This window comes from Thamnophis elegans, chromosome 7 (genome assembly GCF_009769535.1).
Source record: "Thamnophis elegans isolate rThaEle1 chromosome 7, rThaEle1.pri, whole genome shotgun sequence".
Lineage (NCBI taxonomy): Eukaryota > Metazoa > Chordata > Lepidosauria > Squamata > Colubridae > Thamnophis > Thamnophis elegans.
The window spans coordinates 47805772-47832767 of NC_045547.1; the positions used below are offsets into that span (position 1 = coordinate 47805772).

General features: G+C 41.0%; 1 protein-coding gene across 1 annotated transcript; it reads right to left on the reverse strand.

The window, feature by feature from the left end:
- Positions 1–34: 34 nt before the first annotated feature.
- LOC116510892 (cathepsin E-like) lies at positions 35–24802 on the reverse strand. Its single transcript, XM_032220520.1, has 9 exons — positions 24735–24802; positions 23751–23928; positions 20358–20475; positions 18932–19050; positions 18243–18442; positions 17369–17488; positions 15624–15768; positions 11779–11877; positions 35–961 (listed from the first exon to the last, which is right to left on the reverse strand). Exons 1-9 carry the CDS (start codon positions 24788–24790, stop codon positions 770–772), a joined length of 1227 nt encoding a protein of 408 aa, XP_032076411.1. The 5' UTR covers positions 24791–24802; the 3' UTR covers positions 35–769.
- Positions 24803–26996: the final 2194 nt, after the last annotated feature.

Consider the following 26996-nt stretch of genomic DNA (forward strand, 5'->3'; position numbering starts at 1 on the left):
CAAACAAGATTAAGATGCAGTAGAGTAAATATTAAAAGGAGTAGGAAAGAGGGAGGATAATCACACTTCAAGAAACTGGCATTCTTTCTTTTTGTAACAGCCTAATTCATTTGTCAGTAAATTCTGAGTATTTATCAGTGAAGATTATCTCTAAAACTCATCCCTGCTTGATGTTGCTTAAGTAAAGGCATGACAACTTGAATTTTGATTTCTATGTAAGTAAAGATGCTCAGAATAGGGTGCCTGAAATGCTTTGAATTATACAAACAAATCATAATAAAAAAAATTATGACGTTTACTCAAGACAGGTATGAAATAGACAGCCATTTCTAGTCTCTTATACAAATAAGACTAAGAACTATAATCTTTGTAATACAAACTATATGACCAGATGACAGGTGGACAAAGAGACATACATCATGATCCAAGTAAATATAAATTAGGTAAGCCAAATGGCTCAGCTTTATGACTTTTGAAGACTTTATTCAGCTATTTCTAATATGGCTACCTAATAGGTAGTGAGGTTTCAATCATAAATAGATCTCCAATCAGTCACCCGGTTAGCCCTGACAGTCAATAGGTTGGAAAGAGTTGCTACACCTCCATTATGACCACAGAAGGATCAGAATCAAGCTGTAAAAGTGGTATCCCGATATAGTTAAATCCTTTTACACCTTCTCCCCATTCTCTCTCCACATATCAAAAACAATTCTTGTTCATTGTGTGAAAGGCAAAATTATCAATATTATCTCTACCTATGCTGCTTTTACTATTTCTGTTGATTTCTTTTCCTTCCTTTATGAGCTAATTTAGCAAAGCCAACTCTATCATGTCCACGATCAAAAACAGAGTAAAAACCCGACATAAATACATCTCCTAGAATCCACAATGGTCCTTCTTTAGAGATGAGATCCAGCGATTGGAAACCACTGAAACACAAGGCCTCTTTTCCACTGTTTTCCTGCCAAAGAGAAACAAAGACTGGCATTATACAGCATGTGCTAGACCTGAAATAGAGGGCTGTAGTGATGAGAAAGTTTGCTGCCCCCTTTAACTAAATGCTATGAAATTATTAAGAAGAGAGCAGAAGAGATGATAGTGCATTTCCTTTAATGTATTACCTTGTAGGAATGGGGATGTTAGAATGTAAATTATCTATAATTTTGCATTTTTGAACCAATACATGTAGTAAAACTTATTCATATTCAAAATTCATCTTATTTTAAAATACAGTTCATCAACAATTTTGAAAACTTGTTCATGTTAATTCAACATTTGTACAATATGCATATGGACTCCCTCCCTCCCTTTTTTTCCTTGTCCGTCTTTTGTTCTTCCTTTAAATTAGTCTTGACTCCTGATGGCTACCTGGACTAGTCCCTACAGTTTTCTTGGCAATGTTTTTAGAAGTGGTTTGCTGTTGCCACCATGCTAGGGTTGAGAGAGATAACTTGTCCCAGGTCACCCAGCTAGTTTTATGATTAATGTGGGGACTGGAACTCAATCTTAGCACACTAGGCAAAATTGCAAAAAAAAAAGTTGCAAAAATATCCACTAAAACTTCTCTAAATTTTGTTGCATTTTTATGCAAAAAGGAAATAAAAAAGACGCCAAATTGATACTTTCATAAAAATGAAAACACAACATTGACAAATTCACCCAGTCCTATAAATCATTCTAATGATTCTTTCCCCAATCTTATTACATATAATTAACAAGCTAAGCTAGAAATAGATGCAAACTCTCATCCACACTGGAGTTCAGATACAGTTACAAATAGCACACAATAGATGCATAGCATTCATCACCAGACATATTTGAAAGTAGAACTCATTCATCAGTGGAATATTGTAAATTTGCGGCCACTTCCTCCAATCAAACCCTTAATTGCCAGTTTCTATTTGTGCACTACTAAAACTCTTGTTGTCATTACCATTAACTGGGTGAAATGGTGCATCACTGGGCAACAGTTTTTGAACCATGTTACTAACTCAAATGGCCTAATCTACAGAATGTGTCCAAAATCCGGAACCCATGACTCTCAAGAGAATAAAATTTGGGGAAGTTTTGGCTGTTTAAGTTCTGCTGATGGCTGCTGTGCTGCTGTCACGTGATTTTCATTTTCAACCTTTATGACACTTTCCCAGCCAAGTTCACAATCCCTTGATCCTACCCGATAGCAGCCTCTTATCTGCTTATCAGGATGGGATGGGAAAGGAAGGGAAGGGAAGATTTCTAATGCTCCCTGCCAGTTTCCCTGCCACCCAATGTTACATGGGTTTTCTAGTGCTGTATTAGTGTGGCTTAGAATCTCTCAGGCAGACTAAATCCTAAGACTGGGGTGAGTGAAATCTCATCATGGTTGTGTTTGGTCCATGTACTATAATTTCACCCCCTCTTTTTTAATGCCTTAAAGTCAGTCTGGAGTCCTGACAACTACTTGCACAAGCTCCTGAAGGCTTCTTTGCAAGGTTTTTCAGAAGTGATTTTCCATATTCTGTTTCCTAGGGCTGAGAGATCATGACTGGCCCAAGGTCACCCAGCTGGCTCTGTGCTTAAGGTGGGACCCAGTTTCTAATCTGATGCCTCCTTTTGACCACAGTTGCCAAACTCAGACTGATTTTCCCATTGAAACATTAGCTGACTAAGCCCTGAAATATATTTGAGTTTTATAATAATAATAACAACAACAACAAACAACAACAACAATTCAGTAGCACAAATGATCCATTGGAATTTGTGCAAACATTATAATATTAAAACAACAACAAACTGGTGGGAACATAAGCCTGAAAAAGTCACCGAAAATCAGATGGTCAAGATCTAGCCCCGACTAGTAATCAATGCCAAATCCAGCGAAACAATATTGGCCAGGCAACTGAATGAAATTTTACAAAAGGGCCAAATTGATGAATGGTTGACAACTGGAAAAGCATACTTGATTCAGAAAGATGCAACTAAAGGAACAACACCTGAAAACTACAGACCAATAACATGCTTGCCAACAACCTTCAAATTACTCACAGGCATTATTGCAGATAACATGATGGATTATTTGGAAACAAACAACATCTTACCAGTAGAGCAAAAAGGCAACAAAAGAAGGAGCTGGGGCACAAAAGATCAGCTCCTAATTGATAAAATGATATTAGAAAATTGTAAGAACAGGAAAACGAACTTGAATATGGTCTGGATTGATTACAAAAACGCTGTTAGCGTTCCAAATACCATGTAAAATTAAATCAGAGTCGAAGCCAAAACTATGCTTAAAGTTCCAATTTAATAAAGCAGGCATGTTGGCATAGTGCTATGGGATTCCGACTCTGGAAGTTACATCAGAATCCGACCCAGTTAAAAGTTTATGATCTTGCCCCCACACCCACAGTCCATCACATGGTCCAATCTTCTTCTTCCACACTGGCGTCTACGCATAACTGCTTCCGATCAGGTGTAAAGGTTTGGGAGACAAAAGATGATCTTGAGCTTCTAGGAAGGAATTTTTTATTTTGAAAACAACACATTCTACCCTTTGCTAAATCCCCCCCTTAATAAGAGTGTGGCAGGCCAAAGATTCTTAAAGGAATCGCTGCAGGCCTGACAGGAAGCCTCTCCTCAAAAGAAAAACATTTTCTGGAAAAGAAAATTAAAGAAAGGTTTATATATATTCCACCCCTTCCTCTCCCTGGGGGACCCTTTGGCTTATCAGGGAATTTCTTATGGCAGCTCAGGCATGGGAACGAACTCCATGCCACTGAATAATCTGGAATGGAGTTAAACCAGTACTGCTGTGGACCACATTGTTGTATGCCACTTCAGCGAAGGGTAGTAAGTCTGACCAGTTGTCTTGCTGATAGTCCACATAACACTGGAGGTATTGTTCCACCATCGCATTGGCCCTCTCTACTGCACCATTGGTGCTGGGATGAAATGCTGAGCTGAGCCCCTGCGTGGACCCAATTGATTTGAGGAACTCTCTCCAGAACCTAGCGATGAACGGAACTCTGCGATCTGAAATGACCCTTTTTGGCACCCCGTGCAGGCGATAAATGTGTTTCACAAACATTTTCGATAATTTCTTTGCGGATGGCAACCCCGAGCAAGCGATGAAATGTGCTTGCTTGGAAAACAAATCAATAACTGTCAAGATTACTCTATTACCGCCGCTTAGCTCATGTGGTACGTATGTATTTGATTGAATGAGCCCACACTTTTTAACTTTGTAATTTGTTTAATTCCTTTTTATATTATATTGCTTTATTTTAAATTTTTGTAGGGGTGTGAGTGAGTGAGTATTTGGGTGTGTAAGCGAGATTGGGATGGGAACCAGGTTCCCCCACACTGAGTGCTTCGCAGAGGTGTTGGGGGGATCTGGGCCTACTCCAATCTCAGGATGACTGATTCGAAGGGCCTGTCGGGAAATGCGGGGGCTATGGGGGTGGGTGGAGGGACTACGGACACGGGAGTGGGCCGGAGCATTATGGTCTTAACCAGGGAGGGGCAGATATGGCAGGGACTTTAGGGCTGGCCATTACCGAGGAAGGAGGGCTCGCTACGTCACAGAGATCCCTCCTTCCGGCCCTATGAGTCCCACTCCAAGGCCAGATGGCGTGAGTAATCAGGACCCTGGTCTCAGGCTGCTGTCGCTAAATGCCAGGTCTGTAGTTCACAAGGCTCCCCTCGTCCAGGACCTAATTTTAGACGAGAGGGCAGACCTGGCATGTATTACTGAAACCTGGCTGGGCCCGGAGGGAGGAGTCCCCCTCACTGAAATGTGCCCAGAGGGTTTTCAAGTGCTTCATCAGCCACGACCTCAGAGAAGGGGTGGGGGTGTGGCTATTGTTATCCGAGAGTCTCTAGTACCTCGTAGGATCCCTGCTCTGGAGCTTGTCTGGTGTGAGTCCTTGCTGGTGAAGTTGGACCCCAAGGGTCAAGTGGGTCTGCTGTTAACGTACCTGCCTCCCAACAGCATTGCAGCAGCCCTCCCCTCACTCCTCGAGTCAGTAGCCGAGCTGGCAATTGAGTTCCCCAGGCTTATGGTTCTAGGGGATTTCAATTTGCCTTCGCTCGGGGAACACTCTGAGGGAGCGCAGGAGTTCATGGCTTCCATGACAGCCATGGGCTTGACCCAAGTAATTCGGGGCCCGACTCATTCGGCGGGTCACACGCTCGACCTCGTATTCCTCTCGGAGCAGTGGAGTTGTGATCTTGGTTTGAGGGGTAGTGAGATCTTACCCCTGTCATGGTCGGACCACTACCTATTGAGGCTTGACTTTCGGAGACCAAACCCCCACTGTAGGGAGGAGGAACCGATTAGGTGGTTCCACCCCAGGCGCCACCCCAGGCGCCTATGGACACTTTGGGCTTTCAGACGGAGCTTGGGGTTGTTCCTGATACCCTCGCTCGCAGTCCGGCAGAGACTCTGGTTGCTGCCTGGAATTCAGCAGCGGCAGAGGCTCTTAACCGGATTGCGCCTTTACGGCCGATCTGAGGCAGTGGATCCAGGAGGGCCCCTTGGTTTACTGAGGAACTTTGGGAGATGAAGCGCCATAAGAGATGCCTAGAGCAACGATGGAGATCCAGTAAGTCTGAGTCAGACCGAGCGCTTTTAACATCCAGCATCAGAGTCTACCTCCGGGCGATTAGGACGACCAAAAGAACACACATTGCCTCTCTGATTGCTTCCGCTGAGTCGCGCCCAGCCGCCTTGTTCAGGATAACCCGTTCCCTCCTAAACAGGAGGGATACGGGTGACCCTTTGCAAGGCAGAGCTGAGGACTACGTCCAATTCCTCGCGGCTAAAGTTGCTCGGCTTCGGACGGACCTGGACTCCAATTGCGCAGAACCAGCTGAGGCACCAGGGGAGAATCTGGATGGACATCACTGGATTGATTTTCAAGCTGTTACCCCTGAGGACGTGGACAAGGCCATGGGAGCCGTAAGTGCCTCCACATGTGTGCTGGACCTGTGCCCCTCCTGGCTGGTTGCTAACAGCAGGGAGGTGACACGGGGCTGGATCCAGGCGGTTGTTACTGCCTCATTCGGGAGGGGTTCTTTCCCCCCGCTTTAAAGGCGGCGGTGGTGAGACCCCTCCTGAAGAAGCCATCTTTGGATCCAGCCGTTTTAAACAACTATCGTCCAGTCTCCAACCTCCCCTTCGTGGGGAAGGTTGTTGAGAAAGTGGGTGGCCTTTCAGCTCCGGCGGTCCTTGGAGGAAACCGATTATCTAGATCCCTTCCAGTCGGGATTTAGGCCTGGCTACAGCACGGAAACCGCTTTGGTCGCGCTGATCGATGATCTCTGGAGAGCCAGGGATGGAGGTCATGCCTCCGTCCTAGTGCTCCTTGACCTCTCAGCGGCCTTCGATACCATCGACCATGGTATCCTTCTGCGATGACTGCGGGAGGTGGGGGTGGGAGGCACTGTTCTATAGTGGTTCTCCTCTTACCTCTCGGACAGGTCGCAGTCGGTGTTGGTTGGAGGGCAGAGATCGACCCCTAGGCCCCTGAAATACAGGGTGCCACAGGGTTTGGTCCTCTCCCCCCTCCTGTTTAATATCTACATAAAGCCGCTGGGTGAGATCATTCGACGGCACGGGATAAAATACCATCAATATGCGGACGATACACAGTTGTATCTGTCCGCCCTGTGCCAACTCAGTGAAGCGGTTGACGTGATGTGCCAGTGCCTCGAGGCTGTTAGGGTCTGGATGGGGGTTAACAAGCTTGTACTCAATCCGGATAAGACCGAGTGGCTGGTGTGTTTCCCTCCTACTAATTGGCCAAGTTTTCCATCTCTCAGGCTGGGGGGGTCAAACAGTACGCCCCTCAGACAGGGTTCACAATTTGGGAGTCCTCCTGGACCCACAGCTGACTTTTGAACACCATCTGTTGGCTGTGACCAGGGGGGCATTTGCCCAGGTTCGCCTGGTGCGCCAGTTGCGTCCCTACCTGAACCGGGAGGCCCTCACAACAGTCACTCGTGCCCTTGTGACCTCTAGACTGGACTACTGCAACGTGCTCTACATGGGGCAGCCCTTGAAGAGCATTCGGAGACTTCAGCTTGTCCAGAATGCAGCCGCGCGAGTGATCGTGGGTGCACCTCGGTTCACCCACGTAACACCTATCCTCCGCGAGCTGCACTGGCTGCCTATTGGTCTTCGGATACGCTTCAAGGTGCTAGTCGTCACTTATAAAGCCCTTCATGGTATTGGACCTGGGTACTTGAGAGACCGCCTGCTGCCAATTACCTCCAATAGACCAATTAGATCCCACAGATTAGGCCTCCTCCGAATTCCATCCGCTGGCCAATGCCGACTGGCAACTACCTGGAGGAGAGCCTTCTCTGTGGCTGCTCCGACCCTCTGGAATGAACTCCCCGTGGAGATTCGAACCCTCACCACCCTCCAGGCCTTTTGCAAAGCCCTCAAAACCTGGCTATTCCGGCAGGCCTGGGGCTAAAGAGCTTCTGCCCCCCCCTTCTCGAATGGTATGGTTGTTGTGTGTTTTTAAATTGTGTATTGTTTGTTTGTCTTTATCCCCTGTTTGTACTTCCTTTCCCTTGACTGAGTTGTGAGCCGCCCTGAGTCCCCTTCGGGGAAAAGGGCGGCATATAAATGAAATAAATCCTAATCCTAATCCTAGGAGATGTCTCCAGGTGAGCATGCTCCACCTGATTGCAAATGCCTCTTTCTCCCAAATGGGCCACCTTCTTTCAGTAGGGGTGAGTTTCTTGGAGATATAAGCGCAAGGCAAGAGGTGGCCTTCTTTACTTTTTTGTAGTAGTACTGCGGCTATTGCTACATCACTGGCATCCATCTGGATTATAAATGGTCGCTCTGGGTCGGGATGTTGCAAGATGGGCTCTTGGGCAAAGAGCCGTTTTAATTTCTCAAAGGCTTTTTGACAGTCCATCGTCCACCTTAGTGGTTGGTTAGCTTTTGGCTTTGTTGGGGAAGGACCCGTCTTTAGTAGCTCAGTTAATGGTAGGGCAATTTCAGCGAAAGTTGGGATGAACTGCCTATAAAAATTCGCAAATCCAAGAAAGCTTTGTAGTTGTTTGCGAGTACTAGGAGATTTCCAATCCAACACCACTTTTACTTTTCCTGGATCCATTTCTACTCCTTCGTTGGAGATACAATACCCCAGGTAATCTAGCGAGGTCTTGTGGAACTCACACTTTGACAACTTGGCGTACAGCTTGGCATCTAGAAGTTTTTTCAGAACTTGACGCACCAGTTTTTTCAGAACTTGACGTCATTGCGCCTCAAGCCACGTTTCTTCCTGCAAAGCCCTTCGGGCATCAGGCAGAGCACTCAGGTTGCCCGAAGGGCTTTGCAGGAAGAAATGCGGCTTGAGGCGCAATGACGGTCCTGGCTGTGGGGCGCACGCCCGGTAAAAGCCTCTCTTGGTTCCCTCCTCCTCCTCCTCCTTCCACAGCCTGCGCGACGCTGCCGCCGTAGGCCGAGAGCTGCCGCCAACGCTGCTGCACAGCTGAGGGAGGGAGAGCGCGAAAACAGAGGCAGGGCGCCAAGCTTTGGTTAAGGCAGGCAAGGGAAACCGCGAGCCGAAGGGAACTCTTGCTGGGAAGATGTGGCAGCAGGGCTTTAAAGGGCTCCCCCCTCCACAGCCAGCCAGCCCAGCCAGCCCATTCCTCCCCCTGGCACCACTGTGTCCAACAGGCCAGGCGTCTCGCGTTTATGGTGGACATAAATGCAAGACACCTGGCCTGTTGGGACACAGCGGCGAGAACGTCCCTGCCGCCTCCGCGCTCTGCCGCCTCGCCCCCCTGCCTCCTCCAACCCCACCGCTGTGAAGAAAGAAAAAAATACACACACACACCTCACAATAAAAAAATTACAAATTAAATTACAATAAATTTGAATCCCTCCCCTCCCTCCGTCCGATCCACCTTTTCCAGCTGTGGAAACTCTCTCAACTCTCCTCTTGTCTGCCCAACGTAAGCGTGCTCAACGTAAATGTGCTCATAAGGCATGATTCGCTGCTCCCCGATCAGGAGGCGGGAGAATCAGTGCCTCTTTTGCATATGAAAGTTTTCACTTTTTAACTCCTCCTTAACTTTTAAAAGGCAAAAAATTCCTTAGGCAAAAGAGGCCCTGAGTTCTCTGGCCTCCTCCCATAGTTAACACTGAGAGCAGACACCAAGCCACTGTGACTTTGAATCTGGTAGCAACTACCCTGGCTTTAATTATTTTTTAAAAATTATTTAAAATTCTTCCTTTCCTTCAGGAGACTGGTGAGGCCCCGCCTCCCCTGGCTCTAGCGACTGCACGTCCCTGGGATGATTTGAAACTCTATGGAAAGTCAGAAATAGAAATTCAATCACTGACAAACACATTCTGAGTATTTAGCACCGATATTTCAATGCAGTTTGGCATGGAAAAATGCGCCACTGTATCCATAAAAAGGGGCAAAATCACTGCATGTGAGGGAATTGAAATGCCCAATGGCCAACTAATTAAATGCAATGAAAATGAAGCCTACAAATACTTAGGCATTCTGCAGTTGGATAACATCAAGCATGGAGAAGTAAAAACTATTGTCAGGGGAGAGTACACCAACAGAGTTAGGAAAATTTTGAAATCTAAATTGAATGGTGGAAATACAATCAAGGCCATAAATACCTGGGCAATACCAGTTTATTTAAAAGAAAGTCAAGAACATCTATTAATCGAAGTAAAGAACCAAAATCTACTGAAGGCCCAACAGACGAAACAAGAATACAGAAAAGATGTGATAAAATCAAGAATGAAGAGTTGGCAGAACAAAGCATTGCACGGCCAATTTCTGGAAAAAACAAAAGATAAAGTGGACAGTGAACAAACTTGGTTATGGTTAACAACAGGTACATTAAAGAAAGAAACAGAGTCACTAATCCTGGCTGCGCAAGAACAAGCTATCCGCACAAATGCCATTAAGGCCAAAATCGAAAAATCCTCTGATGATGCCAAATGCAGACTTTGCAAAGAAGCTGATGAAACTGTGGATCACATACTCAGCTGCTGTAAAAAAATCACGCAGACTGATTATAAATTGTGGCACAATTCAGTAGCACAAATGATCCATTGGAATTTGTGCAAAAATTATAATATTAAAACAGCAACAAACTGATGGGAACATCAGCCTGAAAAAGTCACCGAAAATCAGATGGTCAAGATCTTGTGGGATTTCCGTATACAAACAGACAAAATACAGGCGCATAATACACCAGACATCACACTGGTTGAGAAAAATAAGGTCACAATAATAGACATCGCAATACCAGGTGATAGCAGGGTCGCCGAGAAGGAACATGAAAAAATCGCAAAATATCAGGACTTAAAAATTGAAATTCAACGACTATGGCACAAACCAGCAGTGGTAATTCCAGTGGTAATTGGCACACTGGGTGCTATTCCAAAAGCACTGGAATTACATTTAAAACAGTGAAAAATTGACAAAATCACCATCAGTCAAATGCAAAAAGCCGCACTGCTTGGATCTGCACACATATTACGAAAATACGTTACAACGTCCTAGGCCCCTGGGTGGGGCCCGACTAGTAACCAATGCCAAATCCGGTGAAACAACTGGCCGCTGTGATACAATTGTATAATAATAATAGTCTCAGAACTGCCCCAAATCCAGGAAAAGCAGAAAATCCTGATACCACCCACATTGGAAGCAAGACTTCTTCTACTGTGGTCCTCACTCCCCAAAAATGTTAATGTAACCATGAATTGACAAGATCTTTAAACCTATCTTGTGAAGAAAGGATGCCATTCAGGTAACCTCTGAAACACAGCTGATTCTATCAACTAAGGTAGTCAACATGTGCTTCTCCAGATGTTCCTAATGGCCATGTTGGCTCAAGCTGCTTGGCATTCTGGTTCAGCAATATCTGGAGAAGAGTCACCAATTGCTCTTTTCTACCTCTCCTGGGAGCCAATTGGGGTACACTGGGTAGGCCTTTTAAAACTCTTGCAGTCAACCTCTCACCATGGATACTTGCTCTTGGATTACCATCACATCAGTATGATCTAATCATTGTCTCTTTATTCAGTCTCTTCTATCCTCTTCTGTTCAATCTGAACTAGAATCTGAACTATTGCATGGCTTCATGAAAAATCAGCTTGACTTAATTACCAATCCATAATCACATATGAATAGAACAGATTAAATGGAAATCCTGCTGCCCAAGCCTTGGGACAATTGGACTTGACAGCTGGAGCACGAGGCCTCTTCTTTAGACTGAGGGCAAAAGGATCCATTTCCTCCCAATATTACCATCACCTACCCAAGGATGGTTATCTCCAGATAAGTTAGGTCCATCCTGTGTACAGTCTCATCACCAAATGAGCAAATTTATTTACTGAAGGAGAAAATAGTCCTAAAACAGCATATTCTGACTGCAACAGGAACTGATATATGAAAGATAAGGAACAATATATTAAAAAGTTCTTTGAGCCAATTTCTAAACCCTTCCAAAATAATATTGTGTAATATTATTATTGTGTAATAAAATCATGCAGATGAAAATCTGCACTTTTGCCTATTGTGTGGTGCTAGAAAATGTATTCATTATTGATTTATTTATCATATGGTATATCATACATGGACTAGTAATATATATTAACATTTCAGATAGATTAGTAGACTCCAATAAAATATGTTAAAAAGATCTATGTCTAGGACATCTAATCATTGAAGCACAGCATTATTTAAATTAAAATTCATTATTAAGTGATCATTAAATGAACATTATTAAAGCTTTGATACATACCTTAATTATATATTGCTTTGATGTTAATGTGAATTCTTTCTGCCCAATGGTAAAGCTTATTGAGGGCAGACTGGAAAGTCTCCTGCAGTCCACAAGAAACTGTAACACAAATCAAAGCATTCCTTGATCTAAAATTTTGGTCACCATTTACACTGACTTGTTCCTGATAATTCCTGACATCTAATCATCCATTGCATTTGAATATGGAAGTTTCATGTTTAACAATTAAGTAAAATGGCAAATGCTGGATCTGCTTGCCACAGTAAAAGCCAAAGAACTGATATAGTGTCTTACTAAAAGCAGCATGAGGAGATATTGGAACTATTAAAGAGCCAATATTTTATTATAAGAATGTAATCTCCCAAATTGCTTTCCCTCTGGTACAGGTGGGCTTGCAACATCCAAACTGAGAGAACAAGGAAGTGCCAAGGTTGGATAGATTTATCCTACATTCTTTGACAAAAAGCTAATGATGCTGTTGGCATAAAGTTCAACTGGCCATAAATAACAGAGAATGAGCCAAGGAAGAAATAGGGCCATACAAATCTTTGTAAGAGTGGGTAACGAATAAAGGCAAATTTCTTGAATCATTCAAATGTTTGTGTTGTTTGCAAGGCTGACACACTTTTGACACTGATGAACTGTCACAAGAGGTAGTTTCAGGGGTGGGTTCCTACCATCCTTGCTGGTTCTTGCGGACCAGTTGGTCAGTGAACCCGGAAGTAATTAACTTCTGGGGACGCTGGCAATGTTCCTCCTAGGCGCCAGCTGCGCTGCTCATTACCATCAATCACCCCGTTTTCAGCAAAGCAAGCCCAGGGAGGTCTTTTGTGGGCAGCCAGTCCTAGCTGCTTGCGCCCGGTGCTGCGGCTGAAGCCCCAAAGCCTCCGCTGCCACCGGAATATCTGCTGCCGCCTCCTCCTTCTCCAACAGCACTGCCGGATTTGCCGCCCGACGCTGCAGCTGAGGTGAAGCCGCCAAAGCTCCCGCCGGCACCCCCACCCATGGCAGTGGTGCCTCCCCATCCGCTCGGAGCACCTAAGCTGGGCCCTGCATTATCCTTCCCCCCTCCTTCCCCGACGTGCTTTTGAGGAGCCATGAGGCCATGGGAGCCAGTAGAAAGGCAGCAGAGGGGGCGGGAGCAGGAAAAAAAGGCCTCATGGTTTCTCAAAAGCACAGCAGAGGAGGAGGAGGAGGCGGCAGGGATAACGCAGGGCCCAGCTCAGGTGCTCCGAGTGGAGGGAGAGGTGCTGCCACTGCTGCCACGGGCAGGGGTGCCAGCGGGAGCTTTGGCAGCTTCATCTCAGCCTCAGCACTGGGCAGCAAATGTGGTGGTGCTGTTGGAAGAGGAGGAGGAGGAGGAGGAGGATGCAGCAACAGTTATTCTGGTGGCGGCGGGGGCTTGTCGGCATCTTCAGCGGCAGCCCTGCCCCCTGTGAAAAAAACGAAGATGGAGCAGATCCACGCAGATGACGTCGCCACAACATGACTGGAGGAGGAATTCTGGGAGTTGAAGTGCACAAGTCTTAAAGCTGTCAGGTTTGAAGATCCCTGTTTTTTTTTACTAAAGGGTTAGGGGTGCAAGGATCTTGTAACTTGACAGCTTTAAGACTTGCATGATTCAATGCCAGTGTTTCTGAATAGCTACTTGGACCGACGTAAGTACTAATTCATAATTTCATATCCGGTCACATGGGTGGCAAGCCACCCCCATCCAGTCACATGGGTGGCAAGCCACTCCCACAAAGGAGGCCACTCCCACAGAGTAGGTTCCAACAATTTTTGAAACCCACCACTGGGTAGTTTGCACTGTATGGGCCTATATGCTGAGCAATTTATTTTAAAACTGTTAAAACAGCCATGTAAGCTTTAAAAGGATGTCACTGTTCTAATGATTCAAAATAAGGTCCAACATATACATTGTGAAACACCATTCTCAGAGGTGTGCACAACTGCCAACTAGCCATATCAGCAGTAACTAATAGAAACAAGCATTATTATCAAGCCAGTCAAAGGGGACAATCAATATAGATGATGATGTACAAAATCAATTATCAAAATGGAAGTTTTAAGAAGGGAGTGAGCACAATTCTGGAAGCTACACAGTGAAGTTCATAATTTGAGCAGCTCTTTTCCTCCTACAAAGCTGGTGAATGTATAAAAGATATTTAAAATGTTGATCGTTAAATTTACTCAAATGCACTACATTCGATTCAGTTATCCTTTTTGTAAAAAGACTTCACAGTGCCATCTAAATACAATTGCAGTTTTCAACTATATCAGTATCTCTCAACTCATAATGATATAAGGACAACAGATGGCAGTAAAAGGTCCTAGAAACTTTTCAAAAGAAATCCACATGAATTAGGTCAACTTAATTAAACAGAAACAATAATAATTATGACTTTCAGTCAAGAAAATTATTGAGCCAGTCTAACTGTTCTTTAGCCAGCATTAAACCATACTAGTATAAAGTTTCATTTGTAACAACTTGTAACCTACTACAGGACAAATGCCTCTCAAATGGTGGTATCCTTATACAAGGGAAAGGAAAAGAAGCTCTGAGTTGTCTCTCACCCCCTCTACCAAATGTCACCAGCTAGTGGGAAAATATCCAGGCACAAACTCTATTGGGAGCTAATTCTTGACCTTCCAGCATCTATCAGCAAGTCTGAAAAACAGGTTGAACAGTAAAGAGGAGAAGAACCTGCTTCACTGCATGAAAAAGTAAAAGAAAAAACCCAAACAGCTGAAAGGAGCTGAAGAGCACAGCAGTAAAGTGGGATCTCCTCCTCTTTACTGTTCAATCTGTTTTTCAGACTTCTTGTTAGATGCTGGAAGGTCAATAATTAGCTCCCAACAGAGTTTGTGCAAAGCCTGGAATTACTTTTGACAGATGCTCATTTGCTCTCCAGCTTCTTTTTCACTCCTTCTGAAGACCAGTTTCCCACTTTCTTAGAAGTATAATGAACCTGTGTTCAAAAGTAGCCAAACTAACAGCTGACCACTGGGGAGTGGCTGCTTAAAATTCACTCACACTTTGCTCTGCAATTTCCCCCTTCACATTTCTTAATTGTGAAGTCAGTCTAGTCTTTAAAACATGGGGTTAGCACTCTTTTGAAAAGCGATTAAAGCCATGTTTAAAAGTGGCCAAACAATGACAGGCCCCTGGGAAGGACTGCGCCATGAAGCAGCAGATAGCCTCTTTCTCATTAACCCTTTAATTCATTCTTCACTTTCACCATTGGTCTGCTGCCCTTTGAGCCAATCAGGTCCCCAAATTGGTGGATTGGATCAGAGACGTGATGGATAAAAGGAAGAGTCTGGTTTGATTGTTGTGGGTTCTCTTGCAGCCCCATGAAAGAAGAGCACCGAGTTTCTGGGCTGAAGAATCCAGATAAACAGAAATATCAAGTGGTCATCCAAATCTTTGCAAACCAGACCTACTAGCTCTAGAATAAAAAAAGCTGGCCAGTTCATTTAAGCATCTTCCATTCAGTGCCTTTCCTATTTTCATTCTCCCATATCAATATCCATCGAAGAAGAAAATTTGTTCCAAATAAAGTGAATAAAAGCTGAGTAAATAAATGCCAAATTATCTCTTTAAAATTTCAGCCTCTTCCATTTCCAACAGCTTCTATGCTGGTTTCCAGATATATTAGATATAGGCATAGTGGATAAAAGGGTTATAACATAACTTCACTGTTAATTTTACATTTCAGAAAACCAATCTTTATTTATGCTTTAGTATAGCTCTTACTTTGAGAGGTCTTCTCTCTCTTAATATGTTTGCGTCACCATGATATCAATAATTTTTATCCTTTCCAGCCCAGAATTTTATTTACCTCTCCAGAAGAACTGGGGACAGCTCCAATTTTTGCTTGTAGTTTTTTAATATCTAGTAATGGACCAGTAATAAGAGAGGTTCCTGAATCTACAATAGCTTCACAGCCATTTTTACATGCTACGATCTGTCCCTGGATTTTCACACTGCATTATTGGATGCGGAAAGCACAAAGGGATAAAGGAGGAGAGTAATCATCAATAATCAAGAAACAGACTGAGAGTAATTGGAATACATAAATACAAAAACAAACAAAATTAAATAGGTATTTGAAAAAGCAAACATTAGACCATTTCTTTCTTTGCATTACACACACACACACACACACACACACAACATCTGTCCATTAATATCATTTGGATTTTTGCATTCAGTATTGCCAAGAGAAAATAAGGCTCCAATCTCATACTTTTCAAAATCCTGTGGTAAGATTTATGCTTCAATAAATATGTATTGAATTATCCTCTAACCCAGGGGTGTTATGCGTCATGCCCTGGCCATGCCCACTCCCATTTTAGCGAAGGGGGGGAAAGTTGTAATGACAACGTGATGATGTGAATTTGACACCCCTGCTCTTACCCATGCCAATATCTGCCCACCTAGCAGTTTGAAAACATGCAAATGCAAGGAGATTAAAAGATACCACTTCAGTGGGAAGGTAACAGCATTCCATGCATCTTTGATATATAGCCATGCTGGTCACATGTCCACAGAAACTGTCATTGGACAACACTGGCTCCCTTGTCCATGAAATGAAGATGAGCATCATGCCCCAGAGTCAGACATGGATGACAGGGAAACTTTTACATTTTACCATGCAAACATCTAATTTATTTTATTTATAAGGGGAGCACAAGGAAACCATGCTTCTGTTTTTTTTAAAAAACAGAAAAACAAAAATATAAAGAAAACATCTTGGTCATACTTTCTATGTCTCTCTTCTTTTGAAAAAGTTTCTACAGGTGAAGATATTAAAAGAAAAGTATATGTACAATTCTATTATGTAATAACTAATTATATTTAGTTAAATTGAATATGCTCTGCATTCACAGCCACTTAGACTCGGAGGTCCAGCCACCAGTGCTAAGCAGAGTGGTTGATAAAGATTCAGCCATAGAGAAAACAACTCCATAGATTGGAGAGACTTGGCAGGAAACAGAACAACAGAAGAGCCAATGCTGAGAGCTCAGCTGCCGCTGCTCTGTATTTTATTCATTTATTTATTTAGAAAATTTACATGGCTGCCTGCTCACTCTCAGTGACTCTGGATGGCTTACAAAAAAATAAGCTGGTGTATTGTACTTCTTTCCTGGTAGTAGATGCTGGAAACAATTTTTCAGTCCTCAACTCTGTCTATGACTGTGCCATATTTAGAACTCTGGATTTCACCTCATTGTGTCTCTTGTCTTGCCGCTTGGATTTGTCATTGTTTAGTGAATTCCTGGTCTTGATTATACCAAGGCTGTGTGTCTGTGTTTACAGTTGCCATCATAATATATTGGTAAAAAGGATTCTTTTCTTTTTTTTAAAAAATCTTCCTGAGCTCATATATTACTGGACTCTGGTAGCAGGCATCCAGCTTGTTATCTTGTTGGCTGCCAGCCAACAGTGCAGGCCCAGAAAATTGCTTCTCATACTCAAACATAAGCATAATATATATGTATTGGCTGTGGTTCATCTGCTTCATCAGGAGTCAAACGTTGTTTTTGCATGCCTACCTCAAGGTTTCTGTTTTAGCAAACTTACTTTTCAAGAGGAATCTGCCAGTACATTTTCCGACTGACAGGAATCCAATATATGGGTCCATGGTAGAGTGAATGGTCTATGCCTCCAAATATCAATTCACCTCCATCATTGGTGCCATCTCTGAAAAGATGAAATGCATTGTGCTGATGAGCAAAACATGTAGTTGTTAAACTGAATGAGAACACAACTGGGACTCAGAGGAGATATTTGAAATAAATTAGGGATGGTAAAGAAATCTGTTATGGATTTATTTTCAAGAAAAATATGTACTTGCCAAAATGGAAGCTATTGTAGCATGAATTATCAGTTATTAAAATCTATTTCAAAGTATTTCTCACCGCATAACTGCCTATAAAATGGTGTGTATTTGGGGAGGTTTCCTGCAATGCATATATATTTGGAAATATCTATAATACAGGTAATAGGAAAGCTGTATACAGATATAAGTAGGGAAATATGCTTATAGGACTTGTAATAATCTATTCTTAGAAAAAGTTCATAGAAAAATGGATTTTCTTATTTATTTATTTTAAAAAAATACAGAGCTTTGAGCAAACAGATGAGCTGAAAGTTAACATGTAATTGTGTTGTGATTTATTTTGGGGGTTTATTTTGAGAGAAAACAAAACAAGCTTTCCAACTGTATTTATCTAAGAACTGTGAATAGTGTTTCCCAGAATATATAATGCAGAATTAGATAAATCAATCGTCTTCCTGTACATGTATTATTCTTTTGACATAGAGCTGGACCATTCCCCCAAAGAGGCAATGCCATTAAGATTAAACAACTCTTGAATAGATATTGCTCAACTGATGCATCTATTTCTCCTCCATTTGTATAGGTTAATGTTGGCCCTTCTTTTCAAATACTGACCTGTTAAGAAAGAAGGAAAACACAGGCTCTTCAACCAAATTCTGCTTCATCATATTGTCAAAGACTGGAACAGCATCCACCACTGACAAGTTAGGATATGCCAAGCCCAACACCCCATCAAAACGTGCAGAGACAAAGGTGCTGCCTGGCTCCAAGAGAGATTCACCAAAGTCTTGGGCCTCAATGGAAATGTTGCTAATCTGTTCATTGATTGTAAAAGAAAAACAGTATGAAAAGATATTACAGCTGCATATAGTAGGAACCATTTCAAGGGAAATGTTGTTTTATTTAGATTTTTATTCCACTTTTTCATCTACAATGCATGGAAACAAGCATACCATCACTCCTTTTTTCCTCATATTTTCTTCACAACAACCCTTTGAGGTAATTGGGCTGAGAAAGAGTGACTGGTCCAAAAACACCAAGCCAGTTTCTTATGCCTAAAATGGGACTAGAAATAATTGTTTCCTGGTATCTAGGCCAACATCTTAACCACTATACCAAATTGGCTCTCAATTGTTTCCTTAGGATATTATTATTCCTAATTCCTCTAACAAGAAGGTTCCTAGTTTAGTCGAATACTTTTTAAAAGTGGTCTCATTTATTTCCAGCAATTTATTTTTTAATTCTAATACTGTACATATTCTCAGAAAACATAAAACTCTTGAAGATAACAGCAGTTCTCTCACCTGGACCACATCTTTGGAAAAAATGCCCATGAGGTGCCCAGTACCGTATCGCAGAGAAAATTGTCGCCCTCCATGTTTGTAGGAATGTGACAGAAATGACTCAAATTTGTTGTGTTTTACTGTAAAAATAAAATTTGCTCTTAACCCATTACTTCTTCTGGAAAGTAGGATTAACTACCGTATTAAAAATATTTTTTTCAGCAAAAGAAAAACATGGGATTAAAGTATCAGGGTCAAATTATTTGGCAGAAAGCAGAGAAATTCTTTGATTTTGCAAATAAGGCAGCAGGTCAATGACAATTCATCACTGTCCTATCAACTCACCATGGCCAACTCACTACAGCCAACTCGCTTCAGGACAACTTGCTACAGTACAAAATTTACATTAATATCAAAGAAGTGGTAGAATAGAATCATTAAATAAAGGATGCAAATGGAGAAACAAAATGAAATGTGAATGACAAAAATATACTTATTTTAAATAATTAAATTGAATTGATAAATGTCCCGCAGCGAGTTGGGTGCAGCGAGTTGGCCCATTCCAGAGGCAGCTGCTTTATGTGACAGAGGCTAAGGACAATTTGAACTGGAAGAACTGGAGGTTCCATGAAGTCTATTCAGTTTCTTATATATTAGGAAAGAATATCGTCATCTTCTTTGTTCAGAGAGATACATATTGTGGTGTGGCCTCGGCAAAACTGATATTTGGATCTAAATGTTAAGCTATTCAAAGAATACTGAAATTCTCCTACTAAGAGAAAGATTGAAAAATGTTTGTGACTCACTTCAAATCTAGTTTCTTTGCTGAAAGCATCAATGAAAAACTCTACAGCTAATAATTCTTGACTGCTTATGAAGAATGGCTATAGGAAATTGCCCTACTAGGGCAGAATAATCACTTGAACAAAAATTAGCTTCAGATTCAAAGTACCTGTTGTGGATATGAACATCTTTGCTTAGATTTATCATAATTATTGATGATTTAGGCTGAAGGAATTGGGTATGTTAGATCTCTTTCAGCTTAAGCATTCTATTATTCTTTGTTCCTAGTTATTTTAGTTCTGTGCAGACTTTCCTCCTCATTAAAACAGTTTAAAGAAAAATATGAATAATAAAACCACAAATTCTAAAAGAAATGACAGAAAAATGGAAAAATCAATAAAAAAGAAAAATCAAAATAATGTTCATAAAAAAACGAGACCACTCCAAAATGACACAATTTTTGAAGAGTTGTATCATCTAGCTGAGATAAATGGGAAATATCAGCAGAGAAGAAATCTCAAAGGGGTTCCATATCTATGAGAGAACTTTGCATTAGATGAAGTCATGAATTAACAATTCTTTCCCCTAATTTCTTGTATGACAAAATTTGAACTTTTCTTTGTTGATTTTATTTAAGTTCTTGAATGATATAAATATTTCTTACAACAAGCATCACTCATGCAATATATTGATGGTATCCAAAAATCAGCAGATCCAGTGTCCAATATCACAGAGAATTTCTGCGGGGGAGTGCCAATGCTCACTTCTCCATAGTATTGGGCCTAGGAGAAAAAAGACATCCATCATTCAGTAATTAGTCACCTACCAATTCCAACTTGCTCTAAATCATTTTCAGTTCTAAGGCTTCAGTCCAGACATCTTGTAAGAAAGGACAGTATAAGGGCTCATAGCTAGCCTGCTCATCTCTAAAACATGAAAATGACTTGTTCTTGTCCAAAGTCTTAGGCAGACCCTGTTAATGATCTGGAGAATTTGGGGGGTGGGGTTGAAACTCTGATAGCTATCATTCCAGCTTCTTCTTTAGAATTATTATTTTCTAAACATGGGGAACAAGTTTGGGGTTTTAAAAAGTCATTGGCTCCATTGTGCCCTCTGTCTCTAACTGGCTTCTAGCTGTGATTAGTGGACTCTGTGAGTCTGATAAAAACACTTAATATAACCCATAACCCTGAAATCAAGCATACGAATAGCACAGACAATGTTATAATAACTTCAGGGAGTGGATTTTTGCTAATCCTTTCATTTCCATATTTAATTCTATTTGCTTCTCAACCCTTAAGAAAAAAAAACATCCAGGAAGCATAGGAGGAACTAACAAAAACCCTTCCATTAATGGGAATCCTTCAACATCAATTTTTTTTTAGGAAATCAGAGCACATTTGGATTTGTATTATTATATTTTTATTATTTATTTGTTCACCTGTTTTTAATTTGTATTATAAATATAAACCATAACATAATTTGAACCCAAAATCTTGGCTCACAAAATAGGATTTGCCCATTTTTATTTCTCCATAGTTAATTTTGGTTCATGAAAGCTTCTCTTATACGTCTGAGGAGGATGCTTGAGACTATCCAAGAGGTTATATGGGAAGAAAAGGTGCTGTAGAAAGGAGAAATAGTAAAAGAAAGATCAATGTATGGCAGCTCACACAAGGCTCAGGAAAGGCATTTTGAGCAATACAGAAGTACTGCATATTGCATACCGAAATACTGTGGGCAGGGTGGGAAATACTGTGTGGGGTATGAATCCAAATCAATAAAATCAACTCCACTATTGGTTGTTGTTTTACTTATTAAGTCAGGGTAATACAACTTCATCATGTTCTTTGTGAGGTGCATATCTATTTCTACACAAATCATGTATTAAGCTTTTTTTAAAAAAAAAAATCCCAATTATACAGTATTTTGCCATTATGTCCATATGGCACTCAATAAAGCATGATCATTTAAGATGTTTAAAAAGTTATTATAAACTAATTAAAATTGAACAGGAAGGTCTCCTAGGAAGGTCTAACTCCTATTCTAAAACTGGAAAAAGTGAAGACTGGGCTAAATTCCTAGATGCAGCATGGATGTTGTGTAGGGAAGGGTCTTCCCCATATGCATAACAAGATCTCAGAGAGTAAGGACATCAGAAGACAACCTCTTGTCCTGGTTAAGTATTAAACCTGATATAACAGGTTAGGTCACAGGTAATCAGGGGTTGGGCTTTTTTTGGTCTAGGGCAGTAATGGCGAACCTTTTCGGTAATGAGTGCCCAAACTGGAATGCGCATGCATGTGCATGCATGTTGGAGCACTGGAAACCCGAAGACCAGCTGGCTAGTGCGCACATGCCTGTTTTTTGGCCATTTTCAGGCCATTTGTCTGCTGTTTTCAGGCCAAAAACCATCCAGAAAACAGCCTGAAAAACAGACTTTTATGTCTTTTTCAGGCTGTTTTCGGGCTGTTTTCCAGAGCTTCGGCACCTGTGAAGACCAGCTGGGTGGTGCACATGTGCATGCTGGAAACCAGAAGACCAGCTGGGTGGTGCACATGTGCATGCTGGAAACCAGAAGAGCAGCTGGAGATGGTGCATGTGCCCACAGAGAGGGCTCTATGTGACACCTCTGGCACACATGACATAGGTTCACCGTCTAGGGCTTTAAATGTTAAAACTACTACTTTAAATGGTAGCCAGGAAGTAAGTGCCAAGCACTGCAGATTTTTAATATGGAATTGTTTTAGTTCCAATTTATTTATTTATTTATTTATTTTATTTAATAGATTTATAGGCCGCCCAATCCCGGAGGACTCCGGGCGGCTTACAGAACAAGAATAATAATTAGTAAAAAAATAAAAGAGAACAATTTAAAAAAAAACATCACCCATGCACCCAATCTGATTGGGGCTGGACCTCAGAAATGACCCCAATATTTTGCACTTATTTGCTGCCTGGATATTTTACATCAATTGCAGCTTTAGACACTTCTCAAGGATTGCACAACATGAGAAGTGTCTAAAGCTGCAATTGGTGTAAAATATCCAGGCAGCAAATAAGTGCAAAATATTGGAACCAAAACGATTCCATATTAAAAATCTGCAGTGCTTGGCACTTACTTTCTGGAAACTTTGGCCAAGTCTAGCAACTCAGGAATGATTAGATAAGGCACAGTGCAAATACACTCTCTGCGGTCACTGTCACACAGGAACCCAAAGCTATTGGGGAAGGGTCAAAAAGCAAATGTTTAGATCATTTGGTTTCATCAGCCCATGGGTGTCATCAGCATACCAGTGATATATCATTCCAAAGCTCTGCATGAACTCTGCTAGCAATTTTATTTTTTGTGAAGGTTGAAAATAACCCTGAAGTTGATTTTTTAAAAATGAGCCATTGAATCTGAGATGTCAAGAGACAATCAGTCACTGTTGCTTTCAGAGATTTATCGGGAATCCGCTCCGTATCAGTCCACTCTCCATATCAACCCAGAGCTCATAATCTATTTTTAGGAATTAACCATCACTGGCATCTGCTAGATTACAAAATATTTGTATGTGCAAACAATATTAGTGAGTTTACGTGTTGTAAGTATCTGATGGGTATTTTTATTGCTTCAATTAGTAAATCCCATTTTGCATTATATGTTGGTCTAGGCAAAAGGTCTCATTAACGAGGCCAATTAAGGGCTGCTCCAGGAGAAGTTTCCATTCCTCTTAATACAGCCCAACAATAGAAGGAAAACTCTCACTCCATGGGATGGAAGCAAATGTAATAGCTGATGACACTTTCAAGCTAAACTTTTAAACTTTAGTCTTTCAGCATGCCCAAAAAAAAGTTATTACTATACAGTGCTGATGAAAGTGGAGCCTGATAGATAATGACAGTTACAGAAAATGGACTAAAGTTGATTTCAGAGCACAACAGCTAAAGGGGAAAACTCTGTGGGCCTCCCTTCCCCCTGGTGCCCTAGCTCTATGCTTATGTTGCTTATTTTGGTTGACCCAGAGTTGTCCCAGACTATTCTTTCCATTCTGTTTTCTACAAACATACTCACATTCATGTAATTATGAAGTTTTTCCTTTGCAGTTCTCAGGGACAAAAGAATATCAGATGGAAAGCAAGGATGGTACTTCTGAGCAAAACTTTCAGGTAAATTATTCCTCCAAAATTGCTCTAGTTGTCCTCCTTTTCGAAGTACAGTTTGGATAGAATTAAACTGAACTAGCGGAATCCTGATTGAACAATATAAATATAGATTTGAATGTTGACACTGCCATTTACCAAATGTCATTATTTGTATTGTTTTTCCTGTTTTGAGGCTCAGTGAACTGATACTACAGTATTATCAAAGTATGCTATAGGTAGGCTTTATCTTTTTGGTTCAATTGGACATACTCACTGGACACGAACCATTTAGATCTTGCCATTGGAAAAAGTGGCCAGAGACATATAAAAAGAAAACTCCCTGTGACATGCAATGGATCTAGGTCAAAATGGACTCTCCTCCAGCCCAAAACTTTAGCAGAGAAAGTGAAAAAGCAGGATAGCTTGGGAAAGGAGGAAATGATGATGAAACTTTAGAAAGAATGGGTACAATATAAATGCATTTATAACCACCACCACCACCACCACCCACAACAGATTCTGCTTCTTTGTCCTACTATTTCTTTTCCTTTTCTCTTTTCTTTGTTTTTTCCTAATATTTGTTTTTGTAATAAATATTTGTTATATTTCTAATATAACATCTAAGAGACTCAGCAGGAGATATCTATATGTATCATCTACTTCCATAGCAGATAAATTAGGCTTAGTGCTTAAATACTCTGGCCTTGTAAAAAGAGCATCTTAAGAAGTGGATTCACGTGATTTGATTTGGTTTTGCCACAAATGAAAATTATAGTAGCATCATTCTCTAATAGTTTTGGACATTATTTAAACATTATAAAGTTTTCTAAAGAAGCTTTGAAGTAAACTAATAATTTGTTTTCATATTGCTGCATAAACACACAAATAAGAATGCTCTGAAATTCTTTCTTACCTTATCAGAGCAGTCATGAATGGAATATAAACCAGAGTTACAAAAAGAACCTTCATGCCTTCGGTGTATTGAAAATGAAAATGTAGGTGATTTCTTGGAGCATTTGCTCTTTTATGTCACTGTGGTTCCTGGGAACACAATCAGCTATTGGTGAGTCAATAGCTGTTTGGCAGGACATCTGCAATATGCTGTAAAAGCAGAGTTGTTTTGTGTAAATATTGCAACCTGTTAAGGATGAGCAGACCCAAATTGGGATCTACTGGTAGATCACTGAACTATTATGATTTATCAATTGTTGTTTGTATCTTATTATTTATGAGTGTATCTTATGGTTTATGTCCTATGACTTATCACTTTGTTATTCATATGAACATTGAGAGCTTATGAACAAATTCCTTGTGTGTCCAATTACACTTGGCCAATAAAGAATTCTATACTATTCTATTGCATAAGACCAGAACATTTAATGACACACATTATTTTACCAAGAGTTGCTACCAAATTGCATACAGGTCATAGAAAGCCTTTTCTCTAAGTCTAAGTGAGTATGAATCACTTGTGACCAAACATCTGAAGGAAGGTCCCAAAGGTGCTGCTTCAAGAGGCAACTGGACTTGCTGTAAGTCTAGTTGCCTCTTGAAAAAGCACCTTTGGCACAACAATGACCTGGATGACTGAGAATCTCCATAGACACCTGAAGGAAGGTTTTTTTCTGGAGCATCCTTCACAGCTATTGAAGGGTGGACATCTGTGAGTTATTTTCTGGAGAAATATATTGCATTTATGAATTATAACAGAATAACAGAGTTGGAAGGGACCATGGAGGTCTTGTAGTCCAACCCCCTGCTCAAGCAGGAAATCCTACAACCATTTCAGACAAATCTCTTCTTAAAACTTCCAATGTTGGAGCTTCCACAACTTCTGGAGGCAAATCTTTCCACTGATTAAATGTTCTAATTGTTATGATGTATTTGAAATATCATACAGCTAAATGATTCATTTCCCCTTCTTCTTCTATTCAATTCATCTGATCTCAGAAACTGCCCGGACAAGTCCCTGCAATTTTCTTGACAAGGTTTTTCCGAAGGAGTTTGCTGTGGTGGAGAGAGAGTGACTGTCTCATAGTCATGATTAGAACTCATGGTTCTTCTGGTTTCCAGCCTGATGACTTAATCACTACACCAAACTGGCTCTTAAAATGACTCAAGAAAGGAAACTAAATTGACATTGTTTTACTACAGAATCAGTATAATCTTATGGTCAGAATGAACTAAAATTGAGAAAAGCACTTCAAACCATATCCAGTTAGCCACATTGGCCCAGTAATCTTCTCAGCCTTACAGGTTTTTGGGAGGATAAAATATTGGCAAAGGGGAAAAACATACATTGAGCCCTAAAAGCTTTTTTCCCCTAAAAGATTCCATCTTTTAGAAGTAGAAAAAAATATTAATTGGTTCCCACTCTCTCCCCACAAACCAAAGACTTTCCAAAACTCATTCTCTGCAATATTTTTACTTCATTATCTCTCTGCTGAGACTTTGGCTATGTCAATGGTCACAAGATGCAATAGTTTAAGGTCATAATGATCTATGTCGATAAAACAGATTAATGGTTAAATGGTAAGCCAGACCTTCCCACCTAAATTTTGGCACATCCCAAAAATACTAAAGAAATGTAATAAAACACAAACAAATTGTCATTATTATTAAATAAATATGACAATTTGTGTTTTGTAACAAAAAGCCACATTCTGACTAGAGAATATGATTAACTGTGCTATGCAAGATGCACTAATTCATTGCACTTGGTATCAGATGATGCTTTAAAACATTTCTCATTCCATGATTACTTTTTAAATAAAATTCTGCCAATGGGGACCCAGATCTGAATTAGAATCATGTGAAATGGAGGGGAAAATTAAGTCCATACACTGGCCTAATTTTTCAGCTACTGAGGCTGATATTCAATGCCTTGTCCATCTTGTTCACCCCATCATAATCACATATTCATACCACTTGCTAAACCAAAATCAGGAAGCCATATCATGACTTAACACATGTCTGAACCCATACATATGAATGGATAAATTGCTGAAAGTATTTTTTTTTAAATATATATTTTATTCATTTTCAGATTCCATTTTACAATCACTTATATACTGGATATTTGCTATAAGAAAAGAAATAAAATAAAATAAAAAAGAAAACACAACTCATCATCATTCACAACCCCACCTGACACTTCCATCCTCCATACACCCCA

Coding starts and splice junctions, on each gene's coding strand:
- LOC116510892 (XM_032220520.1), bottom strand. CDS start 24,790: ATGAAGGTTCTTTTTGTAACTCTGGTTTATATTCCATTCATGACTGCT. Junction 20,476..23,750: donor AACTTCATAATTACATGAAT/GTGAGTATGTTT, acceptor TTTTTCTCCTAG/GCCCAATACTATGGAGAAGT. Junction 15,769..17,368: donor TGGCAGATTCCTCTTGAAAA/GTAAGTTTGCTA, acceptor CCAATAATGCAG/TGTGAAAATCCAGGGACAGA.